Genomic DNA, 17497 nt, shown 5'->3' with positions numbered 1-17497 from the left:
TAGCTGGCTGTCAGTGGGGAGAAGCCCCAAAAACTGGGGGATCCCCCACCCAGACCTGGGGACTGGCATCCCTAGGCCTGTTCCTGGTAATGAGCAGACTTCGTGCCATTTAATCTGACTCTTGGGAAAGGGCAGGCTGGCATGCATGGAATCCTGTAAGACAGGGGTGGCCAAAAGTAGCTCTCCAGATGGTTTTTGCCTACAACTCCTATCAGCCCCAGACAGCATGACCAACTCCTATCAGCCCCAGACAGCATGGCTCAGGCTGATGGGAGTTGTAGGCAAAAAACATCTGGAGGATGTTTGGCAAAAAAACATCTGGAGGCCACCCCTGCTGTAAGAGGATCCAACCTAGAGGATTGTCAATAAAAGCCTGTTTTTGCCTGAAAGCAGTACAGAAAATTTACACCACACTCTATTAACTGGCTTAAATTTATGTGCCTCAGTCAGGCTTCTCTGACTTTCTGGAGACTTGTGCCGATTTCCTTGAAACCAGCTTGTAAATATATAAATCTTATGTGTTGTTTATAGGAATGGGCATGACCCTAACCATGAACTGCAATTTGTGCACAAATCAGGCCAGTTTGTGGTTGGAAACCATGTTTCCCATGAACTATCCCAAAACCTCCCATGGGAAGTTTGGAAGGTTTAAGACATTTCCTACCTACTTGGCTTCCCCAGGCACCAAGTAGCTGAAGGCGCCTGAGGAAGCCCACAGGCTGACAGTTTGGATTGCCTTCCCTCCAAGCCCCAGCTGAGTCTGCAGGGAGAAGTTTCCCTGCAGAACCAGCTGTTCTACAGGCTCTGCTACACTGTCTGGTAGAAACTGGACAGCCCAGCAGAGCCCAAAGGGAGAGGTCTCCCCTATCTTTCTTTGCTTCCCCAGCCAGCCTGCCAGGGCTGGTTGGCCAGGGAAGTGAAGAAAGATCAGGGAGAGATCTCTCCATTGTATCCTATGGGCCTCCCCCTTTCTCCTTCAGCCATAATAAACCACAAATCCCCAAACTATGAATGCTTCAGAAAAATTGTGGTTTCATTCGTTTCTAGCCCATTATGTGCACAATGACAAAACTAAAATAATGAACTTCATCTGCATCATTAGACTTATAGTACAGTCAATGGAAAACAAAATATACAGTGTTTGTGGCAATAAAATATATCAATTCCCTATCACCCCCAAGCTTCCTCTCTAAAGCCTTAAGAGCTATCCTAGCATTTCCTGATTGGCTGCTACACCTTCTACAGCTGCATGGGAGGTGGAAATCCAATTAGTGAATTATTCCCTTTAGTTGGACAGTGTAATGAACTCTTCACTGTTTACTGTAGTTTTATCTGACCAACAAAGGATTGGTTGACCTTCCTTCCAACCACCTTCCAAAATGACTCCCAAGAACAAATGGCAATTACAGTTCAATACAAAATGGTGGGATTTTTAAAAGGGAACTGAATGGAATTGAAGCATGGTACAGAGGTGCCTAGCTGCTTCCTGTCCTGCCTCTGAAGTCTCCATCCATTAAATGCTCTTAGAAGTTGGAGGAAAGCCCTTAGAGCTAGATGCAGCAGTAGACTGCCACACCTCTGCCAAACTACACACAAATGCACAGGGATCCTACCAACATAGTTCCAAAAGCTGGAGCACAGTATATAAAACTAAACACATAAGGTTGATTCGGAGTCCTATAGGTGTTCCATTCTGGTGTTACTAACATGAATGGAGAAAAGCATGGGTACTCTTGCATACCTACTTTTATGCCATTTAAAGGAAAAAAGTCTTCCTTGAAATAACTGCAATAACATCACCATACAATAAATGTACAGTGAAGCCATTGTAATGCATCATTGGACTTAACAATTGTAGCTTCAAGCATTATTCACATTTAGTTGGCACCTAGTGACCTCTAGTGGCAGAACGCAGGCCTTCCCATTTAAAAGTCGGCTAGAGCATTTTTAAACAGGAGATAGTTCTAGTTGGCAAAGGGACTCATAACAACCTTAACAGATTTTTAAAAGTGCATTCCTCTTACCTCATAGGATAAAAGAGAATATGACAAGCCTTTTCCATAGCAACTATTAACTGCTATTCTGCCTAGGTTCTAGTATCTTTATAACATGAAAATATTTTTTCTACTATTTTTTTACATATAACCATCATTTTACAGGAAATCTTACCTGTTTTACAGTTTCCAGTAGTATTTTATCCCTTATCAAAGCAAGAAGGCTAGTACTTTAAGAGCTAGAACACAGAAAGCAGGAACTGGAGATTTATTGGTAAGATTACTACTTCTCTAGTATGGAGCCCCACCAGAGAGTCTGAAACTGGGCTTCAGTGAATGCTATCAGCAAGCACTGTATTTAACTGAAAAAATGATGATCCTCCTAAAAAGTTATATACCAAAAGTTTATTGCTGTACATACTTGTAGGAACATGCTTGAACATTTTAAAGTTGTAAGAAGCTGGCCCTTAAAGAACTGCACAGAGTCCGCAATAATAATCAGGACATACATTAAGGCCCACTTTCTTGAATTTTCTTGCTTGTATTCTGTAGGGTTTTTGTAAATTAATTACTATTTTATGTTTTAATGTTGATGGGGAAAAGCTGTAATCTTGGATCTAACTTCTGGATATGTTCTGGTCAAATCTCCTAACCCAAGGAGTAGATGAATAAGATAGTTGACTCAAGCTTACATGTTGCTTTTTACAGAAACTATTTTCACTGATATTAGAAACTCTTGGAATATTTGGAATTCATCAGCAGCTAAGCCACCTAAAATTGATATTGTTACACAGTTTCAGTGTTTGCTTCCAAGCACACAACATATGATTACAACAGGAGCCAGCTCAAGTGAACATTGCCACAAATTTAAGTGTAACAGCTTTCCCTCAAATTCGATTATTATTTAAACTTTATTTTAATGTAACAAAGATGAAGATGGATACGGCTAATGGACTGATGATTCGCTATGAAGTCAGAAGCTTGAGTCTTTTTTTTATTTGTGGTGCTTCACTGCATCTTCTCTCCTTCTGCTACCCATCTCTTAGAATGTCATTCAGTGTTTATTTTCCCCTATCTTATCACTTCAAAAATTTCACCACTTAGTTTGGTCCAAGCAATGTGTTAAAAAGTACTACCTTCCTGATCAGAAGCATCTGATCCTGATCTTCCAGTGCAAATGGTGCAGGCAGAAAAATCAAGGATGGGGCAAGTGTGGGCACAAAGATTTCTAGCCTTACTTTTGACATAAGAACCACTTCATGTAAAAACACAATATTTTCCAAAGCACTCAAGTCATTATACAAATGCCAATATAACAAACCGTGAAACCTAAATGTTAAAAACTCCAGTACAGATTATTTCTTTTTCCCTTTTGAAGACTTTGCAAATAAAGCAGGGTCAATCTCACTTCTAGTCAGACCTCTCACTGAGAAAAGCCTTGCTGCTCTTTCCTGTAATGTGCCTCCACATTTTAGCCCCAATGCCATCAGTTCAAGCTTTAGCTTTTCTAACCCAAGGGCTTCCAGTTCAGTTACAGAGTAGAATTCCAGCAGATTTATTGTTGCAGTTTCCTAAAAAATGAGAACACAAAGTTGTAAATTTGCTTCTATATAACCCAAAAGAGAAAACATTCACTTTTCTGCAAAGTTGCTACAGGAGGGGAGGGGATTCCTGGGAGTTGGGTTGCTCTGGATCCCCAAGGCAGTCCATCTGCTTCATTTTGCTCAAGAGCAAACTAACAGCCAGCTTGATGACTGTTGGTCTGGGCATCTTGTCTAAAGCCTTAGAGCTTCAGAAATCACTAAAAGCCTCCATGGGAATCTACAATCATTCATTTCAAGCCTTCACTTGACTTGTAATCACAGCAAGTGGTTTCCTGCAGAAATAGATCACTTCCTATGTTTTCTAATTAAGCAGAGAACTTGGATTCCTAGAGAGGCTTTCCTCTTAGGCATAGGAGAATTCCTTCCCGCAGTACACATGTGCATATATGTACACATCTCTCCCTCCCCTCCTTCCTATAGATCAGGAGTAACCAGGGTAAGGTCTATTTAAAGGTCCTGTGGTGGCTCCCAACCACTTTCAATGCATGCTATTGAAAATCCTCTAAATAATGTGGTGCATGTTTTGGTTGCAGTGTTAGAACAATCTATAACTTTAATTTATGAGGATCCACAATTACATATACAGAAGGCAAAGCAGCAGCATCATGGGTGCCAATAGTGCCTGTAATCTTATTTCTATTAAGAAAGAAAATTTGCAGTAGACTCTTTTGTAAGCTTATTGCTGCATGAGACATGTTCATCTGAATTGCTTTGGACTCAACCCTGTGCCTGGGGGCAAAGATACCCTTGTTATAAAGCTAATCCAACATGATGAGTCCTTTGACCATGTTATTCTTTGGTATGTTCTAAAATAATAATGAGTTTGGTCTGAAACTCAAAACACTGGCAAGAAGACTGTAAAGAAAACATTTCTTTTTACAGAAGTATAGAAGCTCTGTGAAGCAGAAGACAGTTTCCTTTAAAAGGGGGGTGGGGGCTTCCCAGTGTTTTGCACTGAGTGTCACATGTATGACTATCTGCCCACAGGACAGAAGTCTTGGGTGTGTGCTTGATGCAAGGAGCTCCTGGTCCTCAGGGAACGAGTTCGTACCCTTGAGGCTGAGGTGACTGACCTGTAGAAGCAGAGACAGTCAGTTCTGCACTCGGAGAAGACTCTCGGGAATGTATTAGGTGAGCCCTACTCTGAACGTGGCAGCCCCGTTGCTGCCAGGGAGCATGAGGGTCGAGAGGGAACAGGGCATTGTGCTGAGGATAAGGGGAATGCGCCTCAGAAGGGACCTCTCCTTCAGTTGGTAAGCAGGTATCCTTTCGCGCCAATGGAACCATTCCTGGGCAGGGAGGGGGGGGGGTCTTGGTAGTTGGTGATTCGATCCTTAGGCAAGTAGACAGCTGGGTGGCAAAACCGTGTACTGACCGTATGGTGACTTGCCTGCCTGGTGCAAAGGTAGCAGACATTAAGCGTGTTGTAGATAGGCTAATAGACAGTGCTGGGGAGGAGCCTGTGGTCGTGGTGCATGTTGGCACCAACAATGTGGGGAAATGCAGTCGTGAGGTCCTGGAGGAAAAATTTAGGCTGCTAGGCAGGAGACTTAAGGCCAGGACCTCCAAGGTAGCCTTCTCAGAAGTGCTACCTGTTCCACATGCAGGGCTGGAGAGACAGGCACAAATCAGAAGTCTCAATGTGTGGATGAGACGATGGTGTAGAGAGGAAGGGTTTAAGTTTGTTAGGCACTGAGAGGCTTTCTGGAACAAGCGGGAGCTATACAAAAGAGACGGTCTCCACTTGTCCCCAGATGGAACCAAGCTGCTGGCGCTTAAAATCAAAAAGGTGACAGAGCAGTTTTTAAACTAAATCTTGGGGGAAAGCCGACAGGAGATGAAATGTCTCTGGTTTGGGAGGACTCATCTCAAAGAGATGAAGGGTTAGCTGTTACTTTTCTACCGGGTAATCGATCAGAGTTGTCAACTGAGACGATGACAAACAGTATGGACTGTCTGCCAAAGTATCAAGGCAGCAGCAGGAAAGTTGCAGGCCTAACTTGCCTGGGAAATTATAGATGTTTGTATGCAAATGCTAGAAGTGTTCGAAATAAAATTGGTGACTTGAAATGTTTAGTGTTGGGGGAAAACATAGACATTGTGGGAATTTCAGAAACTTGGTGGAATGAGGAGAATCAGTGGGACACGGTGATTCCTGGATATAAGTTATATCGGAAGGATAGGGAGGGAAGGGTTGGAGGTGGGGTGGCTCTGTGTGACAGAGAGGGTATACAGTCCAGTAAGACTGAGGTCAAAGAATTAGATTCCCTTCTAGAAATGCTTTGGGTCGAAATAGAGGGTCCAAAAGGAAATTTAACTATGGGAGTTTGTTATCACCCACCAAATCAAAAGATAGAGGATAATTAGAATATGATGGAAGGATTAAAGATAGCGGCGAAACGTAAAAACTGTGTCATAATAGGTGATTTTAACTACCCGCAGATTGATTGGGTCAATATGTGTTCAGGTCGAAATAAAGAGATTGAGTTTCTAGATGCTCTCAATGACTGTGCTATGGAGCAGATGGTTACAGAACCTACAAGGGGTGGGGCGATCCTGGGAGATCCTGAGAGATGTAAAACGGATTAAAAACTAATAAGTCACCAGGTCCAGATGGCATACATCCAAGAATTCTGAAAGAAAGTTGAACTTGTGGATCTCCTGACAAAAATATGTAATCTTTCATTGAAATCTGCCTCCGTTCCTGAGGACTAGAAGGTAGCAAATGTCACCCCCATCTTTAAAAAGGGTTCCAGAGGAGATCTGGGAAATTACAGGCCAGTCAGTCTGACTTCAATACTGGGAAAGTTGGTAGAAAGCATTATCAAAGACAGAATGAGTAGGCACACTGATGAACACAAGTTTTTGAAGAAGACTCAGCATGGTTTCTGTAAGGGAAAATCTTGCCTCACTAACCTGTTAACAGTTCTTTGAGGGGGTGAACAAACATGTGGACAAAGGGGACCCAATACATGTTATTTACCTTGACTTCCAGAAAGCTTTTGATAAAGTTCCTCATCAAAGGCTCTTATTAAGCTCGAGAGTCATGGAATAAAAGGACAGGTCCCCTTGTGGATCAAAAACTGGCTAATAGGAAGCAGAGAGTAAGTATAAATGGACAGTCTTCACAGTGGAGGATGGTAAGTAGTGGGGTGCCGCAGGGCTCAGTACTGGGTCCTATGCTCTTTAATGTGTTCATTAATGATTTAGAGTTGGGAGTAAGCAGTGAAGTGGCCAAGTTTGCAGATGACACTAAATTGTTCAGGGTGGTGAGAACCAGAGAGGATTGTGAGGCACTCCAAAGGGATCTGCTGAGGCTGGGTGAGTGGGTGTCAATGTGGCAGATGAGGTTCAATGTGGCCAAGTGCAAAGTAATGGACATTGGGGCCAAGAATCCCAGCTACAAATACAAATTGATGGGGTGTGAACTGGCAGAGACGGACCAAGAGAGAGATCTTGGGATTGTGGTAGATAACTCACTGAAAATGTCAAGACAGTGTGCGATTGCAATAAAAAAGGCCAACGCCATGCTGGGAATTATTAGGAAGGGAATTGAAAACAAATCGGCCAGTATCATAATGCCCCTGTATAAATCGATGGTGCGGTCTCATTTGGAATACTGTGTACAATTCTGGTCACTGCACCTCAAAAAGGATATTATAGCACTGGAAAAAGTGCAGAAAAGGGCAACTAGAATGATTAAAGGTTTGGAACACTTTCCCTATGAAGAAAGGTTAAAACCCTTGGAGCTCTTTAACTTGGAGAAACATCGAGTGCGGGGTGACATGATAGAGGTTTACAAGATTATGCATGGGATGGAGAAAGTACAGAAAGAAGTACTTTTCTCCCTTTTTCACAATACAAGAACTCGTGGGCATTCGATGAAATGGCTGAGCAGACAGGTTAAAACAGATAAAAGGAAGTACTTCTTCACCCAAAGGGTGATTAACATGTGGAATTCACTGCCACAGGAGGTGGTGGCAGCTACAAGCATAGCCAGCTTTAAGAGGGGATTGGATAAAAATATGGAGCAGAGGTCCATCAGTGGCTATTAGCCACAGTATATGTGTGTGTGTGTGTGTATATGTATGTATGTACACACACATATTGGCCACTGTGTGACACAGAGTGTTGGACTGGATGGGCCATTGGCCTGATCCAACATGGCTTCTCTTATGTTCTTAAACTAAAGTTCAGCTCTTAATGTCTTAACCCAAGTTAACAAGGCAAACCAAGATTCTCACATGCAGAGATCTCTTTTTAAAAGATGCACAGAGCACTGAAATAGCAAAACAACTCCATCTCCAGTGGGAAATACTTGATCATACTTACATGCTCTTGTAGCTGGCTAACAGCTTGCTGACACTTTGAGGCATCTGCTTGCTCTCCTTCTGTCAGGGTCTTGGCTGCTTCATAGTTCTCATCAACAGCAGTTTCACCACTAAGCAACTCCTCTACCAGATCTTTCCCAGAGGTTTCTGTTTCCTCTTGTGACTCTTCTGAAGTGTCAGAGACTGAACAGCAACTTACAGAATTCTCTGAACCACCAGGCCACTGCCCTGTGCCTGAAGCCATTTTGAAATGGTCACTAGTCAAAGCCTTGCAACTTCCTGATGTACCAGGAGCTTCGTCACCTTCGCTGTCACTGCCATCTGGAGAACTATTAGGATCTTCCAATCCTTCCACCCCCAGCCTGTCACAATCAACAAAAGGGTATTTTATAAGTGTATGAGTATTCAGCAATTGTCTTGATGAGCTACAATAGGCTTAAGTGATGTGAGTCACAAGCCAAGAGTATGCATGCCCCACATCAAGGCTGGGGAGCTTATGAAGCTTTTGTTTTGATAAAAGAAAAACTAAATTTATGGTAATGTTAACAAGAACGTGAGACAATGTCTTGATGGTCCTCTTAGTGCACAACTTTATAAATTTGATACATCAGTAGAATTCCAGTCCAACTACAAGTAGGTCACAAAGAAGCCCAACTCAAGTTACACTGCTGTATCTAACATTTTCAGCTCATGAGCTAGAAATATTTATACTGCAGGGCTTTGGGGTTTTTTTAATCCAATAAATTACCATACAGTTCTGTTGAATGGTACATCAAACAGAGAATTCAGCAGGCTGAATTGCTAAAGATTCTATGAAACAGTTTTAATCAATAACTATTTCATAATTTCTCACCTTCCACTTTAAAAAGAGCAGTTTCTGATCTTTTCTTACAATTTGTTGTTCTAACATTGTAAATACTGAGTAATATAATGCTTACCAAAGACACCTTTTCTTCTCAGAAGTTGTTCCACTCTCAGAATCCTTTGGGCGCTTTCGATTTTCATGGCTTACTGGTGACACGATCTTGCTGGAAGATGCCTGCATTCCTGAAGAGAAGTACAAAACTTCAACTCCTCCTACTTCATTAAGTTCTCAGCACTTCAAATGTAGAAAAGCTAGCCACAAGCAGCCCATAAGAATTTATGACAGGTGGCTACACTTCCATTCCTTGCCTTAAATCTAATTCTCAAAAAACAACATGCTTATTGTTAATCACTAATCCCTTTTGTTCATGGTGTCATTTTAAAAAAAAAAACAGAAGTTTTTTGGATGAAATTGGTGTTGATACAAATTTATCCAGAAACAATTATCAAGGTGAACCCAATGGAATTTAACTTTGAATCATCAATAGTAAATCTTTTAAAGTTTGTAAGTTATGTGATCTTTGTGCTTTTATCACAAAGCAGTGAGTTCACCAAACTAATCTGCCATCCATATACCATGCAAGAGATCATGAAGTCCTGGCAAAGCTAAACCAGTTTCACACAGGCTGCTTGCAAACCTCTGTATTCAGATTATAAAAGCTCCCATATGCAATCTATGATACCAAAACAGAAACTGGCAGCATGGGTGACCATGGCGAGCCTACATAGTCATGGCTTCTAATAAATTGTATCAGCTATTCAGAAGCACAGATTCCATGTTTTCAGTACTACCTTTAAGAACAGAGTCTTCCAGCCTCTCTGCCATCTCATGACATTGCTGCTGATAGTCTGGATTTGTGAAAAAATGCTTTGGCTCAGAAAGTTTACGTTTCAGCCTTTCCAGGCGCCTTTGCTCCTTTTCTGCTTCACGTTCTGCTTGCTGCTTCACCCATTCAGCCATTCTAGAAGGGAAGAAACCAGATACTTTTCAGTATGTCAAATTCTGCAATAGATTTCAAGTCTTCTAGTCCCTAATTTTTGCCACTTAGTGCTGGAGGAAATATCCTAGGTGCAAAAGGAAAACCTCCTCCACCTATCCACCTGCATAAACTTTGAAAACCTACTACAGAATAAAGGAACTAAGTGAACCTCCACAAATGTCACATAGAGGGAGGTGAGGAAAGGGTAAAAGCATAATCCTCAAAATTTATCACACATAAATTTAGAAGATAAGAAAGGCTTGCCCATTAAAAAAAATCTCATACCCTTCTTAGTTTCATTCTAAACACTCCTTCCAAGCAGCTTCTACTTGCTAAATTACATACAAGCAGTAAATGCCACTAAAAATGTGGATTGATTAATGTGACCAAACAGGTACAGTCCTAAAAAAACTGAGTTTGTAAAGATGCCATATAAGCAAGCTCAGAGCAGAACTTGGCAACAAGGACATTACTAGTCCAAGGCAGCTACAGAAACTGGAAACAGTCATTTTAACCAGCCCTTTAAAACCAAAGCTAACGAGAAAAAAGGATTATTTCTGAGGCTTAGATTAAGAGGAAATGAAGTGCTCTGATATTTTATACCAGTTACAGAGTTCCTATCTGAATGCTTTAATTCCACAAAAAATTAACATTATCTCCCAAAGAAGAGTAGTGACAGTGGAATATGGTTATTTTGTGGGTTGAACCAAGACTTCTACAAACAGTGATAATTGGAAATAATTTTTACTACCTTTGCCTTCTCTCAGCAGTTTCCTTGGTTCCCTTTCTCCAAAAAGCCACTACTGGACATCAGTAGGGCTCTCCATAACAGTTTGCCATGAGGACACGGGAGAAAGAGGGCAGAATCCATCAAAAGCATCTCCTTCACTCTTGCAGAAGTATTCAAGGAAGGCTTGGATCAACACAATGGCCTTTTTCCCACACAGCTTACCGCGGAGCGACGTCCCTCTTCACCACGCAGCGTCTGCTCGGATTTCCCACCAACTGCTCCGCAGAAGCAGGAAGTACTGGGCCTTTTGCATCGCAAATGTAAATGGCTAAAACCCAGTTTATGTTAGCGATGCAAAAGCTGCGGCTCTTCCTGCTTCTGTGGAGCAGTTGGTGGGAAATCCGAGCAGACGCTGCGCGGTGAAGAGGGACTTCGCTCCGCGGTAAGCTGTGTGGGAAAAAGGCCAATGTGTCCAAAAGAAAGAAACACCTTACGCTTTTTCATGGTTCACATCGCGAAGCCTCCTTCCACTAAGATCTCTACAAGCTTCTCGGTTTGTTGTTTTTTCAATCTGAGCACCAAGTGCTCGCAGCATAGATCCAAAACCTGGGAAGAACAACAGATATCAGCAACAAAAGTATAAGAATCAGAAAATCCTTCAGAAAATGAGAACATTGTTCAATTTAAAGAAAAGGACTTTCCAGTAATGGGAACCCCAGCTTCCTAACAGGCAGATTATTAAAATGTGATGCTAATATTATTAATCAAAGATTTCAGGTTTTCACAGCTGGTAACATCATTAGGGTTTGTAGAATCTTTCGGGCTCAAGTGCCGCGTTCTACTGGAGAAAGTTTTTCTTCCAGACGTTTTGTTCTCGGCTGCGGAGAACATCCTCAGTGGCGTTGCAACCGGAGCAGGTGCTCTGACCTTCTTGGCTGCTGTGCATTGATGCACTCAATGCACAGCAGCCAAGAAGGTCAGAGCGCCTGCTCCAGTTGCAACACCACTGAGGATGTTCTCCGCAGCCGAGAACAAAACTATTCCCATTGTGAAAGAAAGTGAACAATTTGATAAATGGCAAAGGAAGATTTCAGGATTTGTGAGGGCTGGGAAGGATTAAAATGAAAGTTCTGACAGATGCAAAAGAGAGAGGTGGATTTCAACTACCGAATTTAAAATTATATCAGGAAGCAGTTTGTTTGGTGTGGATAAAAGAATGGATAACGCTGTTAAACAAAAAGCTTTTAGTGTTGGAAGGTCATGGAAATAAATTTGGCTGGCGCGCATATTTATATTATGGAAAAAAGAAGATGGGCCGTTTTTTCTCTCACCATTATATAGGAAATAACTTGTTAAATACATGGATGAAGTACAAGAAATATGGGGCTGAGAGAAAATCGTTATGGATTGTGCCGGCTGAAGTAATAAAAATAACAGCTGAAATAGGTGAAGAAAGTGGTTGTCATATAACCAATTATTAAAAATTACAAAGTGGCAAAGTAGAATTGAAAACTACTGAAGAGTTGAACAATAAATATGATTGGTTCCAAATGCAACAAATAAAGAGCTTGGTGGATAATGATATCAAAACTGAAGGGATAAGAAAAGAACAAAGTTCTGCTTGGAGATAATGAAAAATTAATTTCAAAAATATATAAATTACTGGTCTACGGAAGATGAAGTAGTGAAATCTCAAATGATTAAGTGGGCAATTAATGTAAATAAAGAAATACAGATGGAAACTTGGGAATACTTGTGGAAAAATTCTATGAAGCTTTCGACGTGTCATAGTATTAAAGAGAACGGTTTTAAAATGATGTACAGATGGTACATGACTCCTAAAAAATTGGCAAAGATGAATAATAAGATGCCAGATAGATGTTAGAAATGTAAAAAACATGAAGGATATTTCTACCATATGTGGTGGACTTGTGAAAGGGCGAAAAAGTATTGGCAGATGATTCAGCAAGACATTTCTAAGATCTTGGGATATGAATTTAAGAAAGTTGCAGAGACTTTTCTGTTGGGATTACAAATGTAAAAATTTCCAAAAGAAGATAGAACTGTAATCTGGTACTTGCTTTCAGCTGCTAGGACATTATATGCACAGTTGTGGAAGCAAGAAAAAATACCAGAGAAATGGGATTGGATTATAAAAGTTATGACATGGAGTGAAATGGATAAATTAACAAGAACATTAAGAGACTATGATGTAGAAGTTTTTAAGATGGAATGGAAAAAGTTTAGAAGATATGTAGAAAAAGAGTGGAAAATAAAAGGATATTGGACAATTTTTGATAATGATTAAGTTTTAGAAGAAGAAGAATATAAGCTTTTGTCTTAATAGTTAAGGGTACCTTTAAATATTAGCATTTTAAGTAAATAACACTGGCGGGGGTCAAGTAACGGGGAGAGGGGTGGGTAGAAAGTAATATATGGGGTAGATAAAAGAAGTTATTAAGATTTAATAAATAATTTTGTTACCATATGTTACTAATAAAATTGTTTTAAAAATGAAAAAAAAACTGGACCTAATGAATTGCTTGGTTTACAAAGTGATAATAATGAAATAAGCTCATTCCTAGCGAGAAAGTTCATCCAATCAAATTCTAACATTTAATGTATTTTAGGATTATAAGTACAAGTTTAAACCCACTATGGAAAGCCAGCCATAGGCTTAAAGAGAAAGCTAGCAGAAAAAGTCATAAAATTAACTTAAATGAATCAGATTTGCAAAAATCAGCCTAGTAGCCTTTTTCCAATAATTCATTTGCTGTTCACTGGGCAGAGAAGTAGCTTTGGTACCATTTTAAAGGAAAAGCATTCTGGTACTATAGCTGCAGTTTAGCTGGAAACTAGCTTTACATTTCACAGCTACAGCTGTAAGCTACTTGCAGGGATAGCATGAAACAGAGTATCATTTTACTCTTGTTTAAAAGTTGCAGCTCTAGATCAGCAGGAAGCAACAGCAGTGTACCAACCTCCCTTTCCACCACACAATCTGGGTTCCAGATTGTAGACAGCGCCATGCTGTAGTGCATCTTCAGAATTAACACATCGGCCATTACACTTGACATAGAAGTGCTCTTCTTCAAAGCCCTAGACAGAAGTTTTTAAAAATAAAATGTTAAATGTTTTGTGTTAGTTACAACAGCATATCATAATTGCTGTTTAAGTTACTTGCAGTGCAAGCCAATATAGTCACTCCAATCGAAGTTCACTGGTTTCAGTGAGCTTACACAGAAATAGCTCATGTGCAATATAACATTAAGTAACACTGCTATTTAAAGTAACATGCTACCAGTTCTTTCAATGGCAGCAGGAAGATTCAGGACTTTGTCTGCATTGAACACAAAAATGTGATCAATTGTGCAGCCTAGACCATAAAATAAAGCACAAATTTAGAAAAGAAATATTCCATTAATAGTGATATGCATGAGGAAAAAAATTAGAATGATTACATCAAAGCAGGTACCAAATAAATGATCACTCATAGCAGATGGGAAAGACACAATTTAGCAAGCCATATATTTCCTCTTGTAATGACTTTTCTCTTATGTACTTTCAGGTAAAAAAAAACAGCTACGGGAGAGCATGACAAAAATTTAAGAGTATTTTCATAATCAATGGGATCAATTATATCAAGCCACTATTCTAAACAATTCTAAGAAGTTCTGGGCTATAATCTCAGGGTATGAGTGCATGGGGCCTCTTCCCATGTCTGTGATGCCATCATGTGTATGGTTTCAATATTTCTCTGACATGTTTCGCAAAACCAAGACTGTACCATTAAGCTATGTGATTTTTATGATAAGGACTTACCAGCTTGGTCACCTGGGACCCCAGATGAAGTAATAGAATTAATCAACCAACTGAAAACTGGGAAAGCTCCCAGCCCTGATTTGATTCCCCCAGGGCTCCTAAAGTTAGATCCAGAATGGTGGTCTGTCCCCTTCGCTTCCCTTTTTACCATGATTAAGAAGAAGACTGCAGATTTATACCCCACCCTTCTCTCTGAATCAGAGACTCAGAGTGGCTTACAATCTTTACAATCTTCTATATCTTCTCTCCCCACAACAGACACCCTGTGAGGTGGGTGGGGCTGAAATGGCTCTCACAGCAGCTGCCCTATTAAGGACAACTCCTGCGATAGCTATGGCTAACCCATATCAAATCAAACAGGCCTTATTCCTGATACTTGGCGGGATGCAATGATAGTCCAAATCTATAAGAAAGGTGACTGTACAATTCCTTCTAATTACAGGCCAATCAGCCTTCTTTCCATCATAGGCAAACTATGCACCAAGCATCTATTAACTAAATTAACTTCTTGAATGTCTTAGAAAAGAGTCTTAGGTCCTGAACAAATTGGGTTCACTAAGGGTAAATCTACTGTAGATCACTGCATCTGGCAACAAATATTCTACCCCTAGGAATTCCAAACTTTACGCAGCTTTTTTGGACCTTAAAGGGGCATTCGATCCCTATGGATTAAACTGCATGGAGAACGACTATGGATTAAACTGCATCAACTAGGTGTCAGAACTGGGAACTTCAAGAACAACGCATTACTTTGTTTCAAAAGTTAAGGCGTTTATTGAGAACTTCGTATCCAGGAAAAGAGCAGCTTGACTCTGATAGCTTTTCCAGCTATCGGCACATTCTTATGCAGTGGTAACAGAAACAATAAAACCATTTCTCACACCCAGAGAGACAGGCGTCTGTTCCCAGGCCCCTTATCTCTAAACGCGGGGGAAGGAACCCCGCTGCTCCTCTCTGGCATCTTGGCTTCAAAGGCCACCTGCAGATGTTTCCCAGGGCTATCTGTCACCCTTTAATGGTTAGTGTTTGTTTGAAATGCAGAGTTACAGGGTTAGTAGACATTTCTAACATGGAGTCAGTTAGGCTAACAATAGTTGCTCAGCACATAGGAAAGTTACAAGTTCTGACACTGGGCACTGATAAAAGACTTCTCAAATTAATCATAATTCTACATTCCTCCACCACTTGCCAAATCAAAATCTCAACTATTGATGAACTAACACCTAAAATTCCTTTCAATAAAGGAGTTAAACAATGATGCATACTTGCTCCTTTTTTATTCAATCTATTCCTCAATGATTTGGCCCCAGCATTAACAGAAGCAAACTGTCTTTCCCCAAAATTGGGGTCTCTCCATGTTCCCATCTTGTTATACATGGATGACACAGTACTCCTTTCTTGTACAACGGTTGGGCTCAGACAATTGTTGAACAGATGTCTCAGTTTTTGTCAAGAAAACAAATTGCATTTGAACTATGAAAAATCTAAGATACTGGTTTTTGCTAAATTTTGTATAATCCACAAATGGCTATTTGACGAGAAAGAAATAGAACAGGTCAGGCATTTTAAATACCTAGGTGTCTATTTTAGTTGCAATAGGTCCTGGTCATGTCACCATAAATCTACAGTCAACTTAGCTGCAATTAGTGCATCAGCCATTTCCCAGGTTTTTTTCTTAATAAAGGCAACCAGTTTGTTCCAGCAGCTTAAAAATCTATAAAGCCAAAATAATCCCGCAGTTATTGTATGGTATTCCAACTTGGATTAGTGCCTTTGAGTCTGATATTGAAAGAGTTCAGTCCAAATTTGTTAGGAAAATCATGGACTTACCATGCTGTGTCTCATATGCCATTCTTTGTATAGAAACAGGCCTCAATATGTTAGAAACTAGAGCATGACTTATATCAATCAAATATTGGTTACATGTACACTATTCTGCTAACTGTGAGAGCTATTTATATCAAATGCTGTTTGAATCCTCCTCTTCCAAATGGATTTCCTGCATAGAAAGGAAAATAATCACCTTAGGTTTGTCTATGGACTCTCTATATGCTCCCTTTTACAAACGCATATTATCTAATTAAACACAGAATTTTAGATATTGAAGTGCAAAAAGTATTTAGCGCTGCAAAATCTTGCTCCCCTTTGAATTTCCCTAACTATTGGTCACTAGCCTTTCACAGCTTCATTTACATGAGCAAGATTAGCATACCTAAATACTTATTATGGCTACCATCTAGTGAAATAACCTACCTGACAGGTCAGCAATTTAACCACACTAGTATTACTCTACAGAGTGCTTTTAAAGGGAACTCATGATTTTTAATGCTTGCTCGCTTTCTGTAAAAGGTTTGTGTATTTTATACATTGCTGGCTTTTAATTTTTTGTAACCTGCCTTTAATATTTGTGAGAAAGGAAGACAATAAATGAAGAAAGAAACTGTACAACATTATTATGGAGATCAAGGTGCATCATAAAGATCAGTTAATAGCACTACGGTTTCTCTTCAACAACCTGCTGTCAGTCCACTCTAAAAACAATGATTGACAAAAAGAATTAACCCTCTGAAGTACAAACTTATGGGCAAAAGTTTTCAACCCCCACTGGTAATAATAGATTATTGATATATAACTAGATGAGCAATAAGTTGTCCAGGCCCAGCCACAACAATGCTATTTTATGTGGCGTAACAGAGCACTATTTTCAATCCGAAGAGGGAAGTGTAAACCTCCTACTCTTTAGCCTCCCCCCACCCTTCACTTTTAAAAAGGAAAAAAAACAAAGAAAGCAAAAAGCTCATCCTTATATCTCCTTTCACAGGCACCTACTTACCAGTGCTTCGCAACGAGCGAAAAGCAAACTTCGCACCGAACCATCTCCAGCCGGCAACAACACCAATTCTGTTCTAGAAGCCAACGGATCCCTCACCAGCACCGCCATTTCTGCCTTCTGTTCGTTTCTGTAACGGAAAAACGCAGTCGACACCAAACCAGGGAGCCGTCACCGGCGCGCGCTGGTGACGTAAGGAAAAAACAGGAAGTAGTGCTTTAGTCCTGCTACTTCCTCTGCGGAGAACCGCGTTGTTTTTCCCCTTGGCGTTCTCCTCGCCCACGTGACACTTGGGGAAAGATATGCGCACGCGCTAAGAGAAGACTGGCAAAGAGGCGAGGA

The 17497-nt window shown here is 40.5% G+C and overlaps 1 protein-coding gene across 1 annotated transcript; it reads right to left on the bottom strand.

Moving 5' to 3' along the window:
• Positions 1-2384: 2384 nt before the first annotated feature.
• Positions 2385-17447, bottom strand: SDE2 (SDE2 telomere maintenance homolog). The gene is made up of 7 exons (XM_060245593.1): positions 17159-17447; positions 13485-13602; positions 10998-11109; positions 9586-9755; positions 8868-8976; positions 7931-8291; positions 2385-3565 (listed from the first exon to the last, which is right to left on the bottom strand). Exons 1-7 carry the CDS (start codon positions 17264-17266, stop codon positions 3350-3352), a joined length of 1194 nt encoding a protein of 397 aa, XP_060101576.1. The 5' UTR covers positions 17267-17447; the 3' UTR covers positions 2385-3349.
• Positions 17448-17497: the final 50 nt, after the last annotated feature.

The sequence above is a fragment of the Heteronotia binoei genome, chromosome 1 (genome assembly GCF_032191835.1).
Source record: "Heteronotia binoei isolate CCM8104 ecotype False Entrance Well chromosome 1, APGP_CSIRO_Hbin_v1, whole genome shotgun sequence".
Classification (NCBI taxonomy): Eukaryota; Metazoa; Chordata; class Lepidosauria; order Squamata; family Gekkonidae; genus Heteronotia; species Heteronotia binoei.
The sequence above is the reverse complement of the archived record's forward strand: the minus strand, read 5'-3'. Positions and strand labels throughout refer to the sequence as shown.

Coding starts and splice junctions, on each gene's coding strand:
- SDE2 (XM_060245593.1), bottom strand. CDS start 17,266: ATGGCGGTGCTGGTGAGGGATCCGTTGGCTTCTAGAACAGAATTGGTG. Junction 8,977..9,585: donor GGAAGACTCTGTTCTTAAAG/GTAGTACTGAAA, acceptor ACTTCTCTTCAG/GAATGCAGGCATCTTCCAGC. Junction 3,566..7,930: donor TTAGCCAGCTACAAGAGCAT/GTAAGTATGATC, acceptor CTCATTTTTTAG/GAAACTGCAACAATAAATCT.